At 37.0% G+C, this 24,894-nt stretch overlaps 1 protein-coding gene across 11 annotated transcripts in view; it reads right to left on the reverse strand.

The window, feature by feature from the left end:
- The window catches only part of DCDC1 (doublecortin domain containing 1), a 466,050-nt gene that overhangs the window by 18,205 nt on the left and 422,951 nt on the right, over positions 1-24,894 (reverse strand). For 9 of the 11 annotated variants that reach the window (XM_059931315.1, XM_059931310.1, XM_059931313.1 and 6 more), the window contains 6 exons: positions 23,607-23,810; positions 22,219-22,420; positions 18,917-19,069; positions 18,094-18,195; positions 8,092-8,228; positions 6,630-6,809 (listed from right to left, as the gene is read on the reverse strand). In XM_059931315.1, the coding sequence (XP_059787298.1) occupies positions 6,630-6,809; positions 8,092-8,228; positions 18,094-18,195; positions 18,917-19,069; positions 22,219-22,420; positions 23,607-23,810 (978 nt within the window). Of the gene's footprint in view, positions 1-6,629; positions 6,810-8,091; positions 8,229-10,697; positions 10,754-18,093; positions 18,196-18,916; positions 19,070-22,218; positions 22,421-23,606; positions 23,811-24,894 lie in introns of those variants that run through there. The other 2 variants (XM_059931309.1, XM_059931317.1) reach the window with 2 other exon arrangements.

Genomic DNA, 24,894 nt, shown 5'->3' on the forward strand with positions numbered 1-24,894 from the left:
TATTGCAAAAGGTCTCAATTCTTATGAAAGTAATTAATAGCCTAACATAACTACAGTCAAAACTCCTGTAGGATGATTTTAGGGTGTTGAAATGTAATTCCAAACTTCATCTATAAAAGTCAACAGGCAAGGATAATCAAGTAAAATCTGAAAACAAAGTACAACAATAGGCAACGTCTATCAGATATTAAAATATATTAAAAAGCTACAGTAATTCTAAAAGTATTAGATAGCTTAAAAGCAGAAACTAATAAGAATTTAGTGTATTATAAAGTTTGTATTCCAACTCAATGGGGAGAACAAAAAAGATTATTCAAAAAAAATAAGTAGGGCTTCCCTGGTGGTGCAGTGGTTGAGAATCTGCCTGCCAATGCAGGAGACACGGGTTCGAGTCCTGGTCTGGGAAGATCCCACATGCCGCGGAGCAACTAGGCCCGTGAGCCACAATTACTGAGCCTGCACGTCTGGAGCCTGTGCTCCGCAACAAGAGAGGCCGCGATAGTGAGAGGCCCGCGCACCGCGATGAAGAGTGGCCCCCGCTTGCCGCAACTAGAGAAAGCCCTCGCACAGAAACGAAGACCCAACACAGCCATAAATAAATTAAATAAATAAATAAAGATACATGAAATTGCTAAAATTAAAAAAAAAAAAATAAGTAAAAAAAAAAAAAAATTATTCAGCAAGTAGGGCTGAGATAATAATTTTAAGCCAATAAATAAAACAGACAAAATAGCTTCACTCAAATTTTACACCAGAAGGAAGTTTCACACAGTTTAAAAAGTAAAAGGGAAAGACACAATTATAAAAATCTTAAGATGAATCTTTATATGACATAAGGATAGTAAAATACTATTGGAACATGAAAAGCAAAGAACAAACTTTTAAAATATATTAATTTCTGTACCTTAAAAAATCTCCTAGACACAATGGCAAATTGGATAATTGTTACAATAAATCTGACAAAGTTACACATAGTAGGCTTGTTACTTTAAAAAAAGAAGATTCATATCAGTGTGAAAAATACTTCCAGCAGAAAAATAGCAAAGAATTTGTCAGGAATTCACAGATTACTAATAAATGGTAAAACAAAGCAAAACAAGTCAAAATCACTTTTACAAATAATTAAAGACGTATAAATTAAAGCACGGGTGTAACATTCTCTCCTGTCAACCTGCAAATACATGTTTCTAAGTGACGGCAATTAGCATTGTTGATAACTCATATAAACAGCAGGTAAGTGGGAACTCTCATTCACCACTTGTGGGAGCATCGACTCCTGAAATAGTCCTAGAAAACAAGCTGGTGGTAGCTATCAAAATTCTCAAGCACATTTACATCATTTGACCTAGCAATTCTTCTAGGAATTTATCTGGGGGAAATAATCAGAAAATTAAATAAAGATTTATATATAGATATGTTCATTGGAGCATGCTTTATGATAGCAAAAAAATAAAAACAATCTAAATGGCAAACAATAGAGAACTGGATGAGTAAGTAATAATCCATCCATTTGATAGAAGATGATGATGTCAATGAAAATAATGTTTTGTTAAAGAATATTAAATTCTGTGGGCAAAAAGTCACAATAGTTTGTTAGGCGAATAACACAGGTTGCAAAATTATATATACCATGTGATCTACTATGATCACAATGGCAAACAAATACATAAATAACCATGTAGAAACCATAGGAATATATCTCCTAAAATTATAATAACTGTGGTTATTTGTGGGTGATAGAATTTTCATTTCCTTCTTGGTGCTTTTCCTTTTTCTAATATTAATGCACTGGCTGTATGTTGTTTTATAATTAGAAAACAGAACAAATGTTATTCAAATAATCAAAAACTTCATAGTGATTACAATAGATTTGTATGTTTCATATGGTTTTGCAGTTTTTCTAAATTTTCCATAACAATAGTCACTATCTTAGTCTGCTTGGGCTGCCAAAACAAATACCATAGACTGAGTGGCTTAAACAAAGGAAATTTATTTCTCACTGTTCTGGAGGCTGGCAAGTCAAGATCAAGCTGTGGTTTGATTTGGTTTCTGGTGAGAGCTCCTCCTGGCTTACAGACAGCTGCCTTCCTCATATGATGGGAGAAGAGAGAGAGAGATCGCTCTTTTTCTCTTCTTATAAATCCACAAATTTTATCAGGTTAGGGCCCCACCCTTAAGGTCATTTAACCTTAATTGCCTCCTAAAAGCTCTATCCCCAAATACAATCACATTGGGGGTTAGGGCTTTAACATAAGAATTCGGGGGGTGGGAGGTGGAGACACAATTCAGTCCATAGCAGTTATATTTTTTTCTGCTTCAAGGCAGCCAAAGAGTATGATAACTGAGTTTCTATCTGGACTGGGAGTAGTGGGGAGCTGTCCTAGAATTGTGTGGATAGGTCTCTGGGAGAAATTCCTGTAGCTTGAAAAGATCCTACATAAGGATAATTCTTATATTTTCCCCTACTTTACCACTAAGATGTCACTCGTCTATAGAGATTGTGTTTCTGTTTATAATCAGAAAAATAAATATTATTTAATAATGACATATACCAAATACAAAATATGAATTAAATCTGTAGCTATTTCACTCGGTGTTCACAAAGATCTATTACATGAGACTCAGTTAATGAGTTTACAAAAATCTTTTAAAAGTAAATTTGAAAAAAAAAAGGCATTTTCAGTACAATTAGGTTCTAAAATATCTAGTTAGCTTATGACCTTTAATGACATTCTTAATTCTCAGTTTTTCAAATATATCTAAATTTACTCAAGTACCTTCTTTAAAGTGGGTAATATAAATTAAATGTTTGTAATTTTTGCAGTAACAAAAGCTCATAATAAAAGAACAATGTTCTATACATAATTCTTCACCCACAATCTCTTTTGTGAGTTTTCATAGGCCAGGTCCTCTCAGGGTGGCGCACGTGGGCATCACAGAACTATTTCATATTCCCTGAGGACATGAGGTACTTGCCTCTACAAATCAAAAAAATCTGTTTCTCATTCTTTCAGCTTCCACTCATGCATTCAGAACTGTGCTTGGCTGTGAGAGAACACATTGCTTTTGAGATTCTGTAGAATCAGAGAGAGGTTGCTGGGATGGGAGGAGACAGATGCTTTAGGACCATAGAAGGAGGGGCCCTGATAGTCATAAATCAGACAAAGATGATGGCCCTGAAGAAAGAGCCACTAACCCTAGAGAGGGCGCCACCTTGGTGCACTGATGACAGATGAGACTACACCAGTTGGAGATGAGAGTTTGCTCCAGCCATGTTCAAAGACTGTGTAGGAAGAATGTGGTTAAATCATCCAGAATAGCCACAGCAGTGAACGAAGTTGAGGGAAAGCCTGCATTAGATGGGATTCAAATACCATCTGGGGGTTTCATTACAGAAAGTAGAGTGAAGCACCTTGAAATGCGTTCTGTTCCTCATCCTTCTGGTAAAAGTACCAACCATTGAAACTCTGAGCTTCTCTGGAATTGGTGTTGTTAGCCAGATTCCCCTAGTAAAATCTGAACCCTACTCTTCCTGTTGTTTATTCGTTTCACACACACAGTCCATTCTCCTGAACTTTTCTTTACAGCCTGAGAGCCTGAAAGGATACATTTCTAACTGATGACAAAGAATCTCATGCAGATCCCTAAAAACAAAATCAAAATGGAAAAGGGAAAGAAAGAGATTAGAAAGAGCATTTTTTAAATAAAGCAAAAGAAGAAATAATATGCAGAAAACTTTCTAGACATTGCCTAAGTAGCTTTCTACACACTGAGGCCACATGAGTCTCCCCAAAACATTGGTTTTACTATGCCATTACCTTATTCAGAGACAACTAGTCGTTCATGCACTTTAGTCTGGGGTAGTGTAATGGACTGAACTGTGTCCTTCCCCAAACTCATAGGCTGAAAAGACACTAGAGCTCCCTCTCCACATGTGCTCAGAGGAAAGGCTCTGAGAGGACACAGCAGTGAGAAGCCAGCCATCTGCCACCCAGAAAAAGAGTCCGTATCAGAAGCCAACCCTGCTGGCATCTTGATCTTGGACTTTCCAGCCTCCAGAAGTGTGAGCAATAAATTTCTGTTGTCTGAGCCACCCAGTCTGTGGTATTTTGTTACAGCAGCCCAAGTAGACTATACAGAGAGTATGTGGTGTCCGCCCTATATGCTTTTTGAACAGTCTCTCCAGTTGTCTGTATCTCTCCCTAATTCTCAGTCCAGGTACCATCTACTTATATGTTTATGAATTCTAACACCCATACCTCTGTGTGTGATGCCTCTCATGCTTGTTAATGCTTTTTTCTGCCTAAATGTTGAATCTTACCCATTTCTCAAGTTCCATCAGAGCTCCTCATTGAGTCCTCTGTGGAGTCTTTCTCCTTCACCCCAGGTGGGCCCAGTGTTCCCGCCTCTGAACTCCTACTGAACTTCCTGTATGTACTACTAACCTGACCTTCATCACATGCTGTTAGTATTTCTCTAAGAGGAAGGTCAGCTCCCTTAGCAAATTTTTCTTACAATCTGTGTTCATCATAACCAAGTATAGAACACAAAGAAAAACACATGATAAAGAAATACCACCTTTATTAGGCCACCAGTAATAAGACCATCCGATAAACACTTCCAAAAATAAAATCTTTCCAGTCTTTTTCTTTTAGGTATGTGCATGCATGTGTATAGAATCTAACTCTACATGCTTTATAGTATGCATCTTTCATTTAGTATATCTTGAACATCTTTATTGTCATTCTTTCTAAAGTTGATTTTAATTATGATAATATTCCATCCTATACACTATAATTCATTTAACCAACTCCCTATTGATAAGTGTTTATTTCTAATCTATCTATGTTATAAATAGCCCCATGATAATTATTCTTACCAAACAAACTTTGCATAAATTCATGAAAATATCCTTGGGATAAGGTTCTAGAAGTGCATTTTCTTATGATTTGTATAGCCACATAGTCCTCCAAAAAGTTTTACTTCCATCGACATGAGAGTGCCCATTTCTCTATAAACCTAAGTAAAGCTTGATATATTTTCAAATGTTTTGCCAGTTGGAAGTATGAATTTAATGAGAACATAGATCATGTGTCATTTTATGCCTCTTATTGCTACCATTACTACTGAGGTTAACCTGTCAATTATACTGCACTATAAAGTTTTCAAACTCTTTTCACACACATAAATTAGGATAATACTTTACAGCATCTAGCACAGTGCCCCTTATGTACAAAGTTTATAAAAAATTATATGATCATGGAATAATATGTATGGCATGCCTTTTATATGCTACATGAGAGTCACATAAATCAAAAAGTCATTCTTTCACCAGGTATATGTAATTTTTGTAAAAGTTATGGTAAGTTTTTGCTATCCTGAGTCTGACAGGCTATCTTTAATCCTCGTCCCTGCTCTACTTTTTATTCATTAATCATTTCATATTCCCTCACGAATGTATCAGTTCTAGTTGCAATGGTTACGTGCATCTTAAGACTTAGCATCTGCGATATAAACTCCATGATTTTCAAAGAAACCAGCAAGGAAGAAACATTTCAGGTTTGTTATAGAAACTGTCTAGGGTGTTCTCTCCTGAAAAAGTTTCACTCATTTTAAAAAATCACTTTCCTTTTTCTTCCCCATGTGTATGAAGTTCCTTTACTTGTATTCCTAGTTTTGAATTTATTGTCTGCATTTTTTTCTCTTCTTTCTCAAATACAGCAAATCGGTTGTCAACTTCTGAGATGCAATTGCTTTCACAGTTCTTATTCAAAGTCCTTGTCAAAGGGGAGTGGTCTCCATCACACTTTGAAATCACCAACCTTCAGGGGCACAACCCCTCTGAGGTGCCCCTGCCACTCTAGGTGCCCCCATCAGCCTCCATGAACTCCTCTAGGCCTTCCTATTGCACTGTCTTGCCTTTCCCTCCACCTCCCACCAACATCTCACCTTTATGTGACTTCCTCTTGTCCCAGAAAAAATTATAAAGACATTTCACAAATAATAAAGCCAAACAACTATTATAAGATATCACTGCAACAAATAAGACTTTTAAAAATTCTACCAAAATCCATTTATTTGGTACCTACAGTTTTTATTTAAAGACTAAGACAAAATGTCAACTTTTAGAATTGTATCATTGATACTGCAAACAATAAATGAACTGCTACTCATCTTTTCTTTAGTCAATGTTTTAATTCTGGAAAGTGGAAAGTTTGCCATAGTTCCAGGAATCTGGTGACAAGAATATGATAGATTTCCTCTAGTGAATACTGTTGTTTTCCCCACGGGGAACATATCCAGTGAATAATCACTCTTTTGTGAACTAGGTTTAAAATGGAACAGGACAACTATTTTAAATTATCTTAAAGTTTAGATTTACTCTAAACTTGGGTGTAATGAGTTTAATTGTCATTGTTCTCTGCTGGCCAAGTGTCATATTCTGATGCACACATTATGTCAGACAGCATTGGACTGCATCCTGTGAGGAAAGTATTACTCCCATTTTAGAGATGAGAAAATGAGATTTAGAGAGGTAAAATAATTTGCCTGACCTAACAATCTATAAATGTCAGAGCTGGAATTTGAAAACAGGCCTATAAAACACTCTCCTTTCACACTAGGTTTACCTCTGAAATAGTTTTGCCCCGGGCATAAGTGCCATCTTCAGGTCTGCCTCCATTTAGGTAAACCCACGCTCTTTTTGCATTGGGTTGCTTATACAAGCTGCTCCTCTTGAATGATAAACATTTAGGTGCAGTTGGAGAATTTCTCTTGGATTGCAGTTCTTGGACTTCAGAAAGCTGTGCCTGTTAAGAAAAGCCCAGAGAATGCCATGGTTAGAGAATTGTCTGTTTAGTGTGTATGTGTGTGTGTGTGTGTGTGTGTGTGTGTGTGTGTTTGTGTGTGTGTGTAGAATATGCTGAAAGAAATATCTTATAACTGTACATCATATTGAAAAAAGATTCAGGAATTACATTACCCTCTCCTATCACTGACTCTTCTGTAAATTCCCCTTGCTTCAATGCATCACTGTAAGCAATAATAATCATTAGAGTAGTAATAATAAGGCACTTATTTTGGCAAAGCACTTAACTTTCATTTATAATTTGGAGAAATAAATAGAGATATGTTTTTGGATTTGTGCATGGCGTTTCTCCTACCGAGTGATTTCTCTGCATCTAACAAATGAGTTTTTGATTAGAATCACAGCATCATTTCCTTTAACCAAGAAATGCTTAAGGGACTGTACATGACTATTGTTTAAATCTTTACTCTCTGTCTTTTAAAATACAGCAGCCACCTTTATATTCTGCCAGATCCCTGCCAGGCAGCTTTTCATCCTACTTCAAGCATGTCTTAGTTCAATGCTTTGCATTCATTCCCTGGTCAGTGATTTATCCTTCTTAGCTTGGCAAGAAGTCATATTTCTAGCAATGTCAATTTCTTTTTTCTAGTAACCTTGACTTGGGCACACGCCTAAGATTTAGATTGAACACATTTCATGATTTGAGAAACCCTATTAAATAAGAACACATCATTTTGATGAAAAACTTCACAAAGCAAAAAGTTTTCCCAGGTCTCTCTATCCCCAATCCTCTCTCAACAGCTGACCTTTCTCTTCTCGACTTTTTTATGTCTGGCAATCCTGTCTGATTAATCAATTGGATTGAAACTGCTTTTTGAATTCCTCACTTCTGAATGTCTCCATTGAAATTAGTATTTTGCTCCTTCCTCTTTTTACACATTGAGACATACCCTTAGGAGTGATGAGCAATGAAGCCATAAGGCTCAACTTGACTACATTTATTATAATTACCTTTGTACATATCCACTGGGCCTTTTTCTCATCTTTGCTAAGGTCATAATTTCTGGTCTCCATTCAAACAAAACAGACTTTCATATGAGCTGGCTGTGTCTTAGATAGTTACTCTCCAAATGCCAACTCAATGCTTGGCATATGCTTATGTGGTCATTACTGACCAGATGCCCAGAATATATTAATAGCATAATTTAAAAATTCAATACTGTACTTTTAAAAGCTTATAAAAGAGTCTGAGTCTTTAATGTCTGGAGTCCTAAAGATCATACCTCTGTATGTCTTATAAGGTCCATGAGTTTAATTTCCTCTTGAGTCTGCTTAGTCCAGCCTCCTTCCACTACCACCGGCTGCACAGGGCTTTTGTTGGGAACCATGGTGGCTGGCTGACATGCTGCTACCCGCCGCCCTGGGGAAAGAAGTCTCTGGAAATGTTTCTGATGATAGGCTTTCAGATTTCAAATAAATTGGTTTGGCTTTCTATGCATAAATCATTTCACTTGGGAGCAGAGGGTAAAATACTAAATATATCATAAAAGCAAAGATGCCTAAGGTAATAAGATCTAACAATGTCTCTTCATACGGGAGCTTGAGGCTTTAAATAGCCAGGATATGCATACTCAGTGTACAGATGGAAAAGAAAGATAACAGGCTGACTTCCACACTGGTCCCAACCTCTCATCCACGATATGGTTCAGCAGTAATTTAGTCAAATAGAATCCATGACCTATATAGCCCATCATCTCTTCCAGTCATGGAACATATGTTTTGTTCTCTTCACTAATAATAAGCCTTTCCTCCACAATTAGTTTAGCAGCCTGGGGATTAAGTATTTCTAAAATAATATTAACCCAAGAGACAGGAGGCCTTTTTTTTTCTATCTAATAATACCCTGCGAACACGATTAGTTTCTGACACCTCTGCTGTGTCCTCTGGGCTCTTAAGAAGCTGTGGTAAGAGAAAATATTTATCGGAATGGTGTATTCTAAAGAATCACAGGCATAAGTTAATAAGTGTGGTGATTTGAATTTATGCATTCTTTCAGCTAGACCACTTTAAATCATTATAAAAGAGGTTTAAAGGTCACACTTATTAAATTGTTTTCTTTTTCTGGGTTGAAGATATACTGAGCACTGAGTCTCAGACTGATCTCGAAACTTCTTAAGTACAAATAATGCTTTCTCTTGTATGTTCCTTCTAGAAACTTATGTTGAACACCAGGTATGAGTCAGGCATTGTGCTGGATGGTGCAAATACAAACATGTTCGAGACTAAGTCCTTGCCTCAAAGGCTTACACTTTGGTAAGGAAGGCAAATGTCAAGGAAATGATTACACCAATAACTGATTGTAACTGTGTTGCACCATGGAAGTACAGGGTGTGTAAAAGCATGTAAAACAGGTTGCTGACCTAGTCTGAAGTGTCAGAAAAGGCTTTTTTGAGAAAGTAACACTTAGGTGGATAAAATAATAGAAATACAGAAATGACGTTAAGTCCTAATTTTGTTGCCAGGAGACTTATAATGTGCAGGTTTTCATACCGTGACTATGAACAAAACCTTTTGAAAATAACTCAGTATTTGTAGAGGATAACGCATTTGTGCTCTTATAGCTCAAGTTTGTGGAAATAGATCCAGCAATAAAAATAGGTGGCAGCAATGACTTTTCAGGGAAATCAGAACTCTATGTACCTAATAAGCATGCATATGCAATTTATGGTTATGGAGAAAACATAATTGAATTAACAGCCAATGAGTTACAGTGACAATGCCATTAGGCAACAGGTTTTGGAGAAGAGCACAGTGGCACCAGAAAAATACATAACACAAATTTATGCCAAATATAGTTTTCAGCTGACTCTATTCATAATGTACAGACAACATTAATTTGTGACACATAAATTCTTGTGGATAATATCTCAATAAATATTTTATTTATAATGCATTTTGAACACTAAAATTTTGCTCAACTAAAGACAGTTCTCCAATAGTTTATCATTTACACTGTTAAGAGCCAGGATTTGAATATAAGAAAGAGCAAAAAACATATGCATTATTGTTTTTTGTCAACTTGTTTCTAATGGTCTTAAGAAAATGAAAGCATTTGCACTCTAATTTTTATAAAGGGACATAATATCATCACAAAAGATTTTCATAATAAACTATCATTTATGTAGGTAAGAATAACAAATAGAAACAAAACAAAAATGTATTGAATAAATTACTTTTTATTTTCTTATTACATTTTCCATATATTCTGTTTTATTTCACATGAGATCGGTGGCGGGGGGGGAAGATAATATCTAACTATTAATGGGGAAAGCTAGAGAACGTGAGTACTTTGCTGTTCTTTCAGACTATAAATCTCACCTGGACAGCTCTCCTCATACCTCTCCTTTATTGGGAGGGCCCATCCTGGTTCAGCACCATATGTGCCTGAAAGGATTAGTCCACCTCATTTGGGGTTTCAGTTAGCAGATCCATTTAGCTCTCACACTAAACAAAATGTTCCAGCATTGCCTTTATATGTAACAAAGGTGATACTTTGGCCTGATCTGCCATCCCTCAGTTTTGTTTATCTGTTTTTAAGATCCCACCTGGGAAAATGGACTGCCTTCTCAGGAATCCCTGTTCTAATGTTTACTGAATATTCATTCTGTACTAAGCACATAGTAAATATTTGACATTTGTAACTTAATCATAAAAAACCCAAAAAGTTATTACTACTATTTCATTAATATTAGCAATGATCATGCTTACAAATGAAATGTAAAATCAGCTTACCATAGTACTTTGTACACGGTATACGCTCAATAAAAACTTGTTGTATTTACCAATCCTTATAATAATACGATATAATTGATTTGGTCACTGTTCATACCTGCCAAACCTCCTCTTTCATCCAACGCTCAAGAAGCTCACTATCCAGAGGCAGACCTGTGGAGAGCCAATCCTGAGTCGGCCACCATCCAAGGGCCGGAAACCTGATTCCTTCCTGACTTGCCCATCATCCAGCCATGTGGCTGACAGGGTCTTGGTGCACTGGCTGGGCGTCAGGCCTGAGCCTCTGAGGTGGGAGAGCTGAGCTCAGGATATTAGACCACCAGAGACCTCCCAGCCCCACGTAATATCAGTTGCCGAGAGCTCTCCCAGAGATCTCCGTCTCAAAGCTAAGACCCAGCTCCACTCAATGACCAGCAAGCTACAGTGCTGAACACCCCATGGCAAACAACTAGCAAGACAGGAACACAACCCCACCCATTAGCACAGAGGCTGCCTAAAATCTTAATAAGGTCACAGACACCCCAAAACACACCACCAGACGCGGTCCAGCCCATCAGAAAGACAAGATCCATCCTCATCCACCAGAACACAGGCAACAGGCCCTTCCACCAGGAAGCCTACACACCCACTGAACCAACCTTAGCCATGGGGGCAGACACCGAAAACAATGGGAACTATGAACCTGCAGCCTGCGAAAAGGAGACCCCAAACACCGTAAGTTAAGCAAAATGAGAAGACAGAGAAATATGCAGCAGATGAAGGAGGAAAGTAAAAACCCACAAGACCAAAAAAATGAAGAGGAAATAGGCAGTCTACCTGAAAAAGAATTCACAGTAATGATAGTAAAGATGATCCAAAATCTTGGAAATAGAATGGAGAAGATACAAGAAATGTTTAACAAGGACCTAGAAGAACTAAAGAGCAAACAAACAATGATGAACAACACAATAAATGAAATTAAAAATTCTCTAGAAGGAATCAATAGCAGAATAACTGAGGCAGAAGAATGGATAAATGACCTGGAAGATAAAATAGTGGAAATAACTACCGTAGAGCAGAATAAAGAAAAAAGAGTGAAAAGAAAGGACAGTCTCAGAGACTTCTGGGACAACATTAAATGCACCAACATTCAAATTGTAGGGGTCCCAGAAGAAGAAGAGAAAAAGAAAGGGACTGAGAAAATATTTGAAGAGATTATAGTTGAAAACTTCCCTACTACGGGAAAGTAAAGAGCCAGTCAGGTCCAGGAAGTGCAGAGAGTCCATACAGGATAAAGCCAAGGAGAAACACGCCAAGACACATATTAATCAAACTATCAAAAATTAAATACAAAGAAAAAGTATTAACAACAGCAACGGAAAAGCAACAAATAACATACAAGGGAATCCCCATAAAGTTAACAGCTGACCTTTTAGCAAAAACTTTGCAAGCCAGAAGGGAGTGGCAGGACATATTGAAAGTGATGAAAGGGAAGAACCTACAACCAAGATTACTCTACCCAGCAAGGATCTCATTCAGATTTGACGGAGAAATTAAAAGCTTTACAGACAAGCAAAAGCTAAGAGAATTCAGCACCACCAAACCAGCTTTACAACAAATGCTAAAGGAACTTCTCTAGGCAGGAAACACAAGAGAAGGAAAAGACCAACAATAACAAACTCAAAACAATTAAGAAAATGGTAATAGGAACATACATATTGATAATTACCTTAAATATAAATGGATTAAATGTTCCAACCAAAAGATATAGATTGGCTGAATGGATACAGAAACAAGACCTATATATATGCTGTCTACAAGAAACCCATTTCAGACCTAGGGACACATACAGACTGAAAGTGAGGGGATGGAAAAAGGTATTCCATGCAAATGGAAATCAGAAGAAAGCTGAAGTAGCAATTCTCATATCAGACAAAATAGACTTTAAAATAAAGACTATTACAAGAGACAAAGAAGGACACTACATAATGATCAAGGGATCAATCCAAGAAGAAGATATAACAATTGAAAATATTTATGCACCCAACATAGGAGCACCTCAATACATAAAGCAAATGCTAACAGCCATAAAAGGGGAAATTGACAGTAACACAATAATAGTAGGGGACTTTAACACCCCACTTTCACCAATGGACAGATCATCCAAAATGAAAATGAATAAGGAAACACAAGCTTTAAATGACACATTAAATAAGATGGACTTAATTGATATTTATAGAACATTCCATCCAAAACAACAAAATACACTTTCTTCTCAAGTGCTCATGGAACATTCTCCAGGATAGATCATATCTTGGGTAACAAATCAAGCCTTGGTAAAGTTAAAAAAATTGAAATCGTATCAAGTATCCTTTCAGAACACGACACTATGAGACTAGATATCAATTATAGGAAAAAAAACCTGTAAAAATTACAAACACATGGAGGCCAAACAATACACTACTAAATAACCATGAGATCACTGAAGAAATCAAAGAGGAATTCAAAAAATATTTAGAAACAAATGACAATGAAACCACAATGACCCAAAACCTATGGGATGCAGCAAAAGCAGTTCTAAGAGGGAAGATTATAGCAATACAATCCTACCTCAAGAAACAAGAAAAATCTCAAATAAACAACCTAACCTTACACCTAAAGCAGTTAGAGAAAGAAGAACAAAAAAACCCAAAAGTTAGCAGAAGGAAAGAAATCATAAAGATCAGATCAGAAATAAATGAAAAAGAAATGAAGGAAACAATAGCAAAAATCAATAAAACTAAAAGCTGGTTCTTTGAGAAGATAAACAAAATTGATAAACCATTAGCCAAACTCATCAAGAAAAAAAGGAAAAAGACTCAAATCAACAGAATTAGAAATGAAAAAGGAGAAGTAACAACTGACACTGCAGAAATACAAAGGATCATGAGAGATTACTACAAGCAACTATATGCCAATAAAATGGACAAGCTAGAAGAAATGGAAAAATTCTTAGAAAAGCACAACCTTCCGAGCCTGAACCAGGAAGAAACAGAAAATATAAACAGACCAATCACAAGCACTGAAATTGAAAGTGTGATTAAAAATCTTCCAACAAACAAAAGCCCAGCACCAGATGGATTCACAGGCAAATTCTATCAACCATTTACAAAAGAACTAACACCTATCCTTCTCAAACTCTTCCAAAATATAGCAGAAGGAGGAACACTCCCAAACTCATTCTACGAGGCCACCATCACCCTGATACCAAAACCAGACAAAGATGTCACAAAAAAAGAAAACTACAGGCCAATATCACTGATGAACATAGATGCAAAAATCCTCAACAAAACACTAGCAAACAGAATCCAACAGCACATGAAAAGGATCATACACCATGATCAAGTGGGGTTTACCCCAGGAATGCAAGGCTTCTTCAATAGATTCAAATCAATCAATGTGATACACCATATTAACGAATTGAATGATAAAAACCATATGATAATGTCAATAGATGCAGAAAAAGCTTTTGACAAAATTCAACACCTATTTATGATAAAAACCCTCCAGAAAGCAGAAAGAGAGGGAACTTAACCTCAACATAATAAAGGCTATATATGACAAACCCACAGCAAACATCATTCTCAATGGTGAAAAACTGAAAACATTTCCACTAAGATCAGGAACAAGACAAGGTTGCCCACTCTTACCACTATTATTCAACATAGTTTTGTATGTTTTAGCAATAGCAATCAGAGAAGAAAAAGAAATAAAAGGAATCCAAATCAGAAAAGAAGAAGTAGGGGCTTCCCTGGTGGCACAGTGGTTGAGAATCTGCCTGCCAATGCAGGGGACACGGGTTCGAGCCCTGGTCTGGGAAGATCCCACATGCCGCGGAGCGGCTAGGCCCATGAGCCACAACTACTGAGCCTGCGCGTCTGGAGCCTGTGCTCCGCAACGAGAGAGGCCGCGATAGTGAGAGGCCCACACACCGCGATGAAGAGTGGCCCCCGCTTGCTGCAACTAGAGAAAGCCCTCGCACAGAAACGAAGACCCAACACAGCCAAAACTAAATAAATAAATAAATAAATTTTAAAAAAAAAAGAAAAGAAGAAGTAAAAGTGTCACTGTTTGCAGATGACATGACTATACATAGAGAATCCTAAAGATGCTACCAGAAAACTACTAGAGCTAATCAATGAATTTGGTAAAGTAGCAGGATACAAAATTAATGCACAGAAATATCTTGCATTCCTATACACTAATGATGGAAACTCTGAAAGAGAAATTAAGGAAACACTCCCATTTAGCATTGCAACAAAAAGAATAAAATACCTAGGAATAAACCTACCTAAGGAGACAAAAGGCCTGTATGCAGAAAACTATAAGACACTGATGAAAGAAATTAAAGATGATACAAACAGATGGAGAGATATACCATGTTCTTGGATTGGAAGAATCAACATTGTGAAAATGACTATAGTACCCAAAGTAGTCTACCGATTCACTACTTTGGGTACTATAGTCATTTTCACAATGGAGAACAGTATGGAGGTTCCTTAAAAAACTAAAAATAGAACTACCATACAACCCAGCAATCCCACTACTGAGCATATATCCTGAGAAAACCATAATTCAAAAAGAGTCATGTATACAATTTTCACTGCAGCACTATTTACAATAGCCAGGACATGGAAGCAACCTAAGTGTCCATCGACAGATGAATGGATAAAGAAGATGTGGCACATATATACAATGGAATATTACCCAGCCATAAAAAGAAACGAAATTGAGTTATTTGTAGTGAGGTGGATGGACCTAGAGTCTGTCATACAGAGTGAAGTAAGTGAGAAAGAGAAAAACAAATACCGTATGCTAACACATATATATGGAATATAAAAAAAAAAGTTCTGAATAACTTAGGGGCAGGACAGAAATAAAGACGCAGACATAGAGAATGGACTTGAGGACACGGGGAGGGGGAAGAGTAAGCTGGGATGAAGTGAGAGTGGCACTGACATATATGCACTACCAAATGTAAAACAGATAGCTAGTGGGAAGCAGCCGCATAGCACAGGGAGATCAGCTCGATGCTTTGTGACGACCTAGAAGGGTGGGATAGGGAGGGTGGGAGGGAAACGCAAGAGGGAGGAGATATGGGGATACATGTATACGTATAGCTGATTCACTTTGTTATACAGTAGAAACTAACACAACATTGTAAAGCAATTATACTCCAATAAAGATGTTAAAAAAAATGATAAAATGATTGAATTTTAAAAAAAGAAAAAAAAAAACCAGAAGCTCACAATCCAACAGGGACTGCAGTTAACTGAATTTAAACTTGCTATTATTTCTCCTCCTAATCCCAACAACTAGAAAAGACCATCCTCACAGTAGGTATTTTATAAGTTAGCACTGAATTTACATTTAATAGCAGAAAACATAACAGTTTAGCAGTAGAGACAAGATTTATCTTAGTACTAAATTTTAAGAGAAACTGCATTAATGGATTTCCCCATAATGGACACCATCTGACTAAAAAGACTGTTTTCTACAGTGATATGGTGGATGATGCCAACTGAACTTTAAAATACTTTTTTAATAATTATAATAAAAGCTAAAGACATAATATAAAATCAGAATTCAGTAAAAGCAGCTCTGCCAGGTGCTATTTTTAATACATTACTTTCTATTGATTTAATTTGATAAAGAAATAGAGCTTAGAAAGCTCATTGGAGTGGGTGGTTGAAATTCCATTTATTCTTTAATTAAATAATTCTACAACTATTCAGAGAACAAATTAGAAGGGTATAGAATTTATAATGTAACATAGGAGAGACAGTCATATGATCAGGTATGTATAATAAAGTGATAAGGGCTATCAGGGGAAGTTAAGGGTATGATAAACCACACTATTCCTGACTTAGAATGTTAGGGAAGACTTTTAGGAGAAATAACGGGTAAGCTGAAAAGTAAATAATGAGAAGCAATCCAAGAGAACAGAAGAGAGAAAAGTTTGAGGCAGAGGGAACTGAATTGTTTCAAAAGCTCAGAGTTAAGAAAGCACATGATAAGTCTGGGGGAATGAAAAAAAAGTCCAAATGGGTAGAGAGGAGTAAGTAATAAGGGGAGGGAGAAGTTTCCAGAGAACCAGATCATGAAGGACAACATTAAGGAGTTTCACTTTTGCCATAAAGATAATAAGAGCTTTGAAAGGTTTTATGCCTGGAGTAACGTAACACCTTTGCATTTTTGCATGATCACTCCCGTTCCAGAATGTCACCATTATGAACAGGATGGAAAATACTGTCAAGACTGGAGTCAGGGAGACCAGTTAGAAAGCTAACCCAGTAACCCAAAGAATAGATGACGATAGCTTGAACTTCGATAATGACAGTAGGAATCAAGATCCTTAGAATTCACTTGAAAAAACAGATTCAAAGCAACAAGACTTACTGATATTTGCTTAGAGATAGTGAGAGTGGGAGATGCCAAGGATGACTCCCAGCTCCTTGAGATGGAACACCTGAGTGGATTGTGGTAATGTCCACAGAAGAAATGAAGGAGGCATTGGTGTGATATGATATGCAATGAAATGGTGGTATGGTCACTATATGGTGACGTGTTAACTTCAGTTTTGGACATGCTTATGGGACATTCAAGTGAAAATGTCAAGTAGTTGGAGTAGTAGAGGTTAGCAATAGTAATAGATGCTTTTCAGTTAAATCCAATAATTCTTTTGGTAAAAACTGAAAAATAGCCATTTCAACCCAGAGTGCTGTCTAGTGCACTTAGGACTAATTGTGTTATTTATTGAAGTAAGATTCACATGTTTCTGACACCAGACAGTACAGCTACTCAGGAGCTGAAATCCTGCTATGGCAGTTACAGAGCCTGAAATGTATTCCTTCCCAGACTAAAGTCCATAACATACTTATTCCCCAAAGAATCATTTGGTGTCTGAAGTGCTGGGAATAACATAAGATCAGGAACTTAAGATTCTGTGACAAAGAGAATGGAAGAAGAGGACAAATATTGTCAATCAATCACTTTGTCTATGAATAATATATCTTATGCCACATAACAAGATACCTCCCTTCTGTGATAAAGACACTAATCTTTGAAGAATTTAGTACTTCCTCACTCAGATTATTTAACAAAACTTCTTCCCAAGCAATACCCAAGAAATAACAGAAAGCTTTGTTTAATGACTAATTCCAAAGTCCATAAAATGTCAGTTCAGGAATTGTTTCAAAACCAAAAGGGTGGTTATATGATCCACACATCCTCCAAATTTTAAAAATGTATATACAAATCATGTGATATTCATTTTAATATAAAATTTACAAATATAAAATCAGTACTGAAAAGATATATTAATAGGTTTTAGACTTGCTCAAGTGACTTTTGTAACACAGTATATAATGTTCAGTTAAACATCTGGTATCTAATGGTAAAAAAAAAAACCTACCAGCAAATTAAGGTTACATTTAGAGTTAAACACGGTGATACCTGATTTAGTTCATACTGACCTTTTAACTGTCTCAGTTTGTGTTTCATAGTGTGTAGATCAGCCAAAATTTTGTCCTTTTTTAGCCAGTTCTGTTTTTCTATTTTTTCTGCTTTCTTCAAAGCTAGAATTAAAAACAATACATGATATTTTATCTTGCATTCTTCTTATCAACAGTAATTTATCATGCAAGCCAATAATTTATAAAGAACTTTCTGCTCCAAGAAACAGATTCAATTAGAAACAAGTAATTAAAAGGTAAGGGTCATTAAAAGAAACTTCATTTGAAAGATGACAGGGCTTAAGGCATTTCTTTATGGAATGGAGGGGGAAAAAGAAGAACAGTGCTGTTTTATTATATAGATTTACCATATGCAATAGCCATATTTCATTTTCTATTTCCACAAACTATTTGGAGGTGATGAAAGCCTTCCTTGGAACCATTCATTTTTTTAAACATCCACCTACTGCCTAAAGGGTGCAATTCTTAAAAATGAAAATGTGCAGACAGGTCGTCTTCAGTGTGAATTAAACTCATTTGTTATTTTCTAATGTATAACATTATTCTCAGTCTTATAGACCAAGGATCTCTTTATCAATGAAATTAGACACTTTCCATGCAGAATACTCCATTCCAGTAAGAAAAAAACAGGCAATTGTGCAAATATAGGAGTATAGCTATCCTTGTGCACATGTTAATTGATGAACCTCCCATTCTTTGCATAAATGTGATGTTATTATATTGACATTATACACATTTAATTGATTTTCTTATGGTGACAAACAATTTATTTCTCTCTCTCTTTATGCACTTGCTTGAAAGAAAGCAAAAACAAAACACTTACCATTCGGACTTAGAAATGGTTCACCACAACATACCCAGATGGCAATAGGATTTCTGAGGATGAGGGTGAGCAAAGACTTATCTATATCATTCAAACTATCAGATGTCACAGACTTTGGAAATAATTTGGTTTTCACTTGCATTCTTGCAGTTCCTGGGAAACAAATGACACATTTACTATTGTTCAATGAATAATGAATAAATTTGCTTGCTGAATTCACTTGTTTATTCAAAATATTTTATTCTTCATTAATGACTTGATTTAAACAGGTTAATGCCAAAACCAGATGTAAATATATAAATTTGATCAGAAACTTCATATGCAACTAAATAATTTAAACAAATCTTATTGTAAATATATATTTTAATTCCTTTCTTACCCTTTATCTAGTTATGAAAAAAATATGAGGTAGCTTACCAAAATATCTACTCTGAAAAGGGATAAAATAAAGAGATAAAAAAGCAAGGAAGGGGAGAAAGGAGTATAGGAATAGACCAAAGCCAGAGATAAGGTGCTTCAGAGAACTCATCAATTAAATGATTAATAGTATCTATCTCATTCTGCTGTTGGGATGATTATAAAAAGGAAAGTGTTTAGAATAATATTTGGTCTAGTTAATTGTGCAAGCATCCAAAAAATGCTAGATAATATTTTTATCATCATTATGATACTAGACATGAATACCACACTGTTTTTATTTGCTGGAGATAAAGCACTATTTGGGCGCTGAGAATCCTTGTGGCTAAAGCAAAGAGGAAAACACCATTTCAAGACACACATGGCTGACAGAGAGAGATAAATTCCTCAAGATACAACTTTCCTGGTCCTGAGATCTTAGAGAAATTTATTTCAGGGTCTTCATAAAGGGGTTATTTGTGATACAGCAAACAGTATCCTAGTATATAATACACATTGAGAACTTACTATGTGCTGGGCATTTTACTAAGACCTCTATATACATTATCGTATATAATTCTCAAAATGATACTCTGAGGTAGGTCCACTCCTCTTTTGTACAGTAACTGAGATTTAGTCACATAGCCAGGCGGGGGCAGAGCCGGAATTAGAATCAAGGCCATCTGCTTCCAGAGCCAGTGCCTTTAACCACCGCCTTTATAGTAAGCATGACACTGAATTTTTGATTGATGCCTGTTTCTTTTAATTTCCTCAATGCAAACCGATGTCATAACTCCAAGTCATGATTCAGTAAAGGGGACAGCCAGCTAATGCCCCTGCCTGATTCAAGGATAACCTTTAGAATATGAGGGGAAGGGATGGCCATGCCCTCTTGGTAGACCTGCATGAACAACATTACCTCCAAGCAGGTTTTAAATAAGAATTTGAAAGAAGAATGTTTGACATTTTAAATCTTCCAGAACCTGGAGATCAGATATTCCACATGCCAAATAAAGGCAGAACTATATGCTTTAGTGATCAGCTAGGCATTAAATGTTCACATAATTATTTTTTAAAACTCATTAGAAAACCAAACAAATAATATCATTATAAAATAATAGAAAAAAATATTTGTCTCTGCCCCCAGTTCCTGACACAGAGCTCCTAAAATTCTTGTAATTTCCTAAGTGGTAAAGAGCACTAGGGGCATCTTTTGTTCTAATTCCTGACACAGAGCTCCTAAGTTCTTTGGAATTTCCTGGGTGCTAGCAGTGTCTTTTGTTCTAATGAGATGAATCTTGGTGGGCTCCTGGATGGGGGCTGGTCACCAGAAAGTCCAAGCCATGATTAGAAACTTGGAATTTTCAACCCTACTCCCCATTCTCCAGAGAGGGACTAGAAATGGAGTTGATGATCAATCATGCCTACATGACGAAGTCTCCATAAAAATCCCCAAAGTACACGGTTCAGAAAGCTTCTGGTTTGGTGAACACATGGAGATGCTGGGAGAGTGGAGTGTCAGAGGAAACATGGACTCTTCATGCCCTTTCCCACGTACCTTACCCTATGCTTCTCTTTCATCTGGATTTTCATCTGTATCCTTTACCATATCCTTTTATAATAAATAGGTAAACAGTAAGTAAACAGTTTTCTTGAGTTCTGTGAGCTGCTCTAGCAAATTAACTGAACCTGAGGAGGGAGCCAATTTATAGCCACTCAGTCAGAAGCACAGGTCTGGACCTCTGAAATGGGGTGAGTGGGAAGCAGTGTTGTGAGACTGGGCCCTTAACCGTGGGATCTGCCCTTATCTCCAGGTAGGTAGTGACAGAATTGAGTTAAATTGTAGGACATCCAGCTAGATGGTGTGGGAAAAACCCCCACAGGTCTGGTGTCAGAACCACTGTGAATGGGATAGTAGTATGAGAATAAAGGAGAGACACAGAGGAAGGAGTGGGTTTTTCCTACTGAATCCTACACACAATAATGATAACTAACATTATTAAATTGCTAAGTATCAACCAGGCATTAATCTAAGTGATATATATTCATATGCATATATATTCATATTCATATACATTCTTATGAATACACATTCATATTTATGAAGACTGAACTAGTATATATTCATGTGACTATTAGTGTCCTCATTTTACAAATGAGGGAACTGAGGTACAGAGAGTACCCACGATCACTCATCTAACAAGTGGCAGGTAGGAGCTGAACCCTGGTATTTTCAGCTCCCAAACCCACATTCTTAACCTCTAAACCATGCCTCTCAACACAACAATGGAAACCTGAGACAACTGCCGAATCACTGCTAGCAAGACTCTTTTTCATTTAGCAAATTGTTGCTGGGGACACAGGCCCTGCCCTCAAGTTGTACCTAGTCTAATGAAACGCACAAAGATGTAGACAGATAATTATAACACAATGTGCTAGGAGCTGTGATAGGGGTGCATTTGCTGTAGCTTCTGGGAGTTCATAGGAGCAGTGGAGATGGGGGAGGGGAGTTGGAGGACAGGAGGTGTGGAGGGGACACCTTCTCTTCTAATAGTAGGAAGAGATTTGCATTGATCTAGTCCCACTTTCTTAAGCGGTCTCCAGTTGGTTTTGATTCTGAATTTAAGAACAGAACCTGCTCATGTTGCATGAAGTAGCTAAACTGTCAAACATATTTTATAAATTCTAGGCAATTTATTTACTGTTTTGGTGCTGAAATCAATTTTACATTAAAAAATTTTTTTCTTATTTTTCTGCAAGGTAAAAACATTATGAGAATTTCATATGAGTAGCTTCCTGTGATTTTTTTTAACTCTCGAAGGGGTGACTGAATGAAAGAATTACATTTAACTTTCACATGGTCAAACATAAGTAGAATCAGCTAAATCCTGTAGAATGTAACCAACCTTCCATACTTTTAACAGGTGTCTCTTTTGTTCCAACAGGGGCTGCCTCTTCCTTTTGTTCCTCAGAGTCTCTCTGGATAAAAGATTTATCAAGAGCCCATAAAACCAAATCCCACAAGGAAAGGACTGTGGTTCCATCTTTGGTATATACTTTGGAGGCTGCTCTGGCAAGACCAAGTTGTTCCGTGCATTCTGCAAGCAGCTAAAAAACACAGACTATAAGGAACTGAGAAGAAATAGTGGTAGAACTGAGAATAATCATGATGAGCGTGTTATTTTAGAACTCTGAGAAAATCCTTTAATTTGAGAAAATAGAAAGCAATAGCTACCAACTTGATCTTTGATTAGAGATGATTTTTGATATTGGATTGTCCTACATAATCTCACAAATTAGTCCAATCCAGCTGTGAAAATTCTTAGCTCCAAAAATTTAACACAGCAGCTATTGTATGTTAATACATTTTATCATCAGAGTATTTATTTCCTAAGAAGTGTAAACCTAGAAATCCACTTTCAGTTGTGTGCTTAAGAATGAATAAAATTATTCTAACACTTCAGATGAACTGCTTTAAAATAAATGAGTACTTGATTTTCAAACCAAGAACTGACACATTATTACTTCCATTTGGCAGATGGGAAATCAGGCTGAAAGGTTAATATTTTTGCCCAAGACCACAAAAGCCAGGGTCCCAGGGTGAATTCTGGAGTTGCTAACTTTTGTCCTTTGCTTAGTCCATTGAACAACAGTATCTTAATAAAAAAATCTATTCGTACTCAGAGGGGTGAGTGAACGATTATGTGTGTGTGTGTATTTGCAAGGAAGTCTCCAGGGTAACTCCATATCATATTTAACATTGCTTGTAAAATATGTTGTTAAAGGTATTGGCCAGAATGTACAGACACAAGACAACCATCATGCAATGGAAGGACAAGGCTGGGTTTGGGCCCTGGGGACTCTCCTCCCTTCCCATGGCTGTGGGAAGCAGCCTCTAAGACAGAAATCACATGTTCCCTCCTAGCACAACTCCTGCCTCTCCAATTTGAAAATGAAATGAAACCCCCTATCAACAAATTAGTGCTCCGATTCTCCAGATGATAAAGGAGGTGGCATCTCTTTGGATACTGAGCTGACATACAACTTGAAGCTGGAAGGGGAAGGAAGGCAAAAAAAGGCTTTCTGTTTCTCATTTTTCTAAGTCTGTATCTGAAGAAATACAATCAAAAATAACATCTTTAAGAAAACAGAGATCTTGATCTCAGCAGCTTCAATTGGTAAAACTGGCTAGGGATATTTGTCACTCAATCTCACTGCTTTTTTTCTTGTCAGAAAAATCACCATTATCATTACCTCTGAGGATTCGAGAAGCATTTAAGTGATAGCCACTTACCATGGGGAACGTTCCAGCCACAATTAACTTCCCATTTCGATATCCATCTCCATTTTTGTATGCAATTATTTTCACTGCCTTCTGGTGAGTAACTGCCATGCCACTATGAGATACAACTTGCGTGCAGGTCTTCATCCGTAAAGATAACAGACGTTCTTCATAATAACTTAAAGTGTTTTCAGCCTCATAAGAAGATAAATCAGCCTGATTTTTTTAAAAAAACAACAACATAGATCAACTCAAACATTTTTTCTTTTAGTTTTATTATTTTGTTATACTTCAGCCTCTTGATATGTGTGTGTACATGGGTGTGGCAACTAAATTTTGAAATGTTCACTTCATATGCTAAAAGTATTAGGTGCTGTAGTAGGAAGGACATTGGGTCCGAACTCCTCAGTTCTCTTCCCAGCCCTGTCACTGAGTCTCTAGGTGACTTTGGGCCTCTGTCTTGTGTTTCTGGCCTTCTCCTGTTTTCTACTTTGCCTTCCGCTGGACAGGAGATGGGGAAGAAGGATGCCAGGGCCAGAGAGAGCCTGGGGTTGAAGTAATGGACACTAGCAGTAAAGATATTCTCTTAATCTTTAACTTTAGGATGATGCCATCCTATGGTGGCAGATATTGATGAATGAGGAGGGGAATGAGTGTAGCCTTAACCACATGACAATGAGGGTGGTGAATGCCACACTTCACATCTTCCTTTTCATTGCTACTCAGGAAGCTGCCCTGAGGGAGAAGTTGTGTCCAAGATGCTGTAACACTGGGGATTCTTTCCGATCAGCTCACCCCCACCTCCTTAACACAACCCTACTGTCACCAAAGCAAAGCCAAATGCCTGCAGGCTTTCCCAGAGGACTGACTCCCCCTTTCCTTCAGTTATTGTTTCAGTTGATGTTTATTGCAACTGTTACTACCCTGCTCTTCTGCAATGTGTATCAGGTTTAGGGGAGAGAGGACAGTGACCTGGGAATAAGACCGGCAAGCCCTGAAGAGCACACCAGGTGGAAGGTTCCCACCCCTAACGAATTGTTCCTTTTTACACAGTTGTGTAAGTTCCTCTTAGCTCTTCTCACTTCTAAACTTGAAGGAAAGGATTTTTTAAATGGTGTCATTTTAAATTAAGATCACAGGAAAGCAGCAGAGATTATTTTCTCCATGAGCTATAAATAGTATTAGACATGAATGCATGAATTCAGGCACCCAACCTGAAGAGTCATTAACAACAACAGATCAAATTAGCCCTGAAAATACTAGGAAAAAAGGAGTTTACCCTGTAGATATAGGCAAAAAG

The sequence above is a fragment of the Balaenoptera ricei genome, chromosome 8 (genome assembly GCF_028023285.1).
Source record: "Balaenoptera ricei isolate mBalRic1 chromosome 8, mBalRic1.hap2, whole genome shotgun sequence".
Taxonomy (NCBI): Eukaryota; Metazoa; Chordata; class Mammalia; order Artiodactyla; family Balaenopteridae; genus Balaenoptera; species Balaenoptera ricei.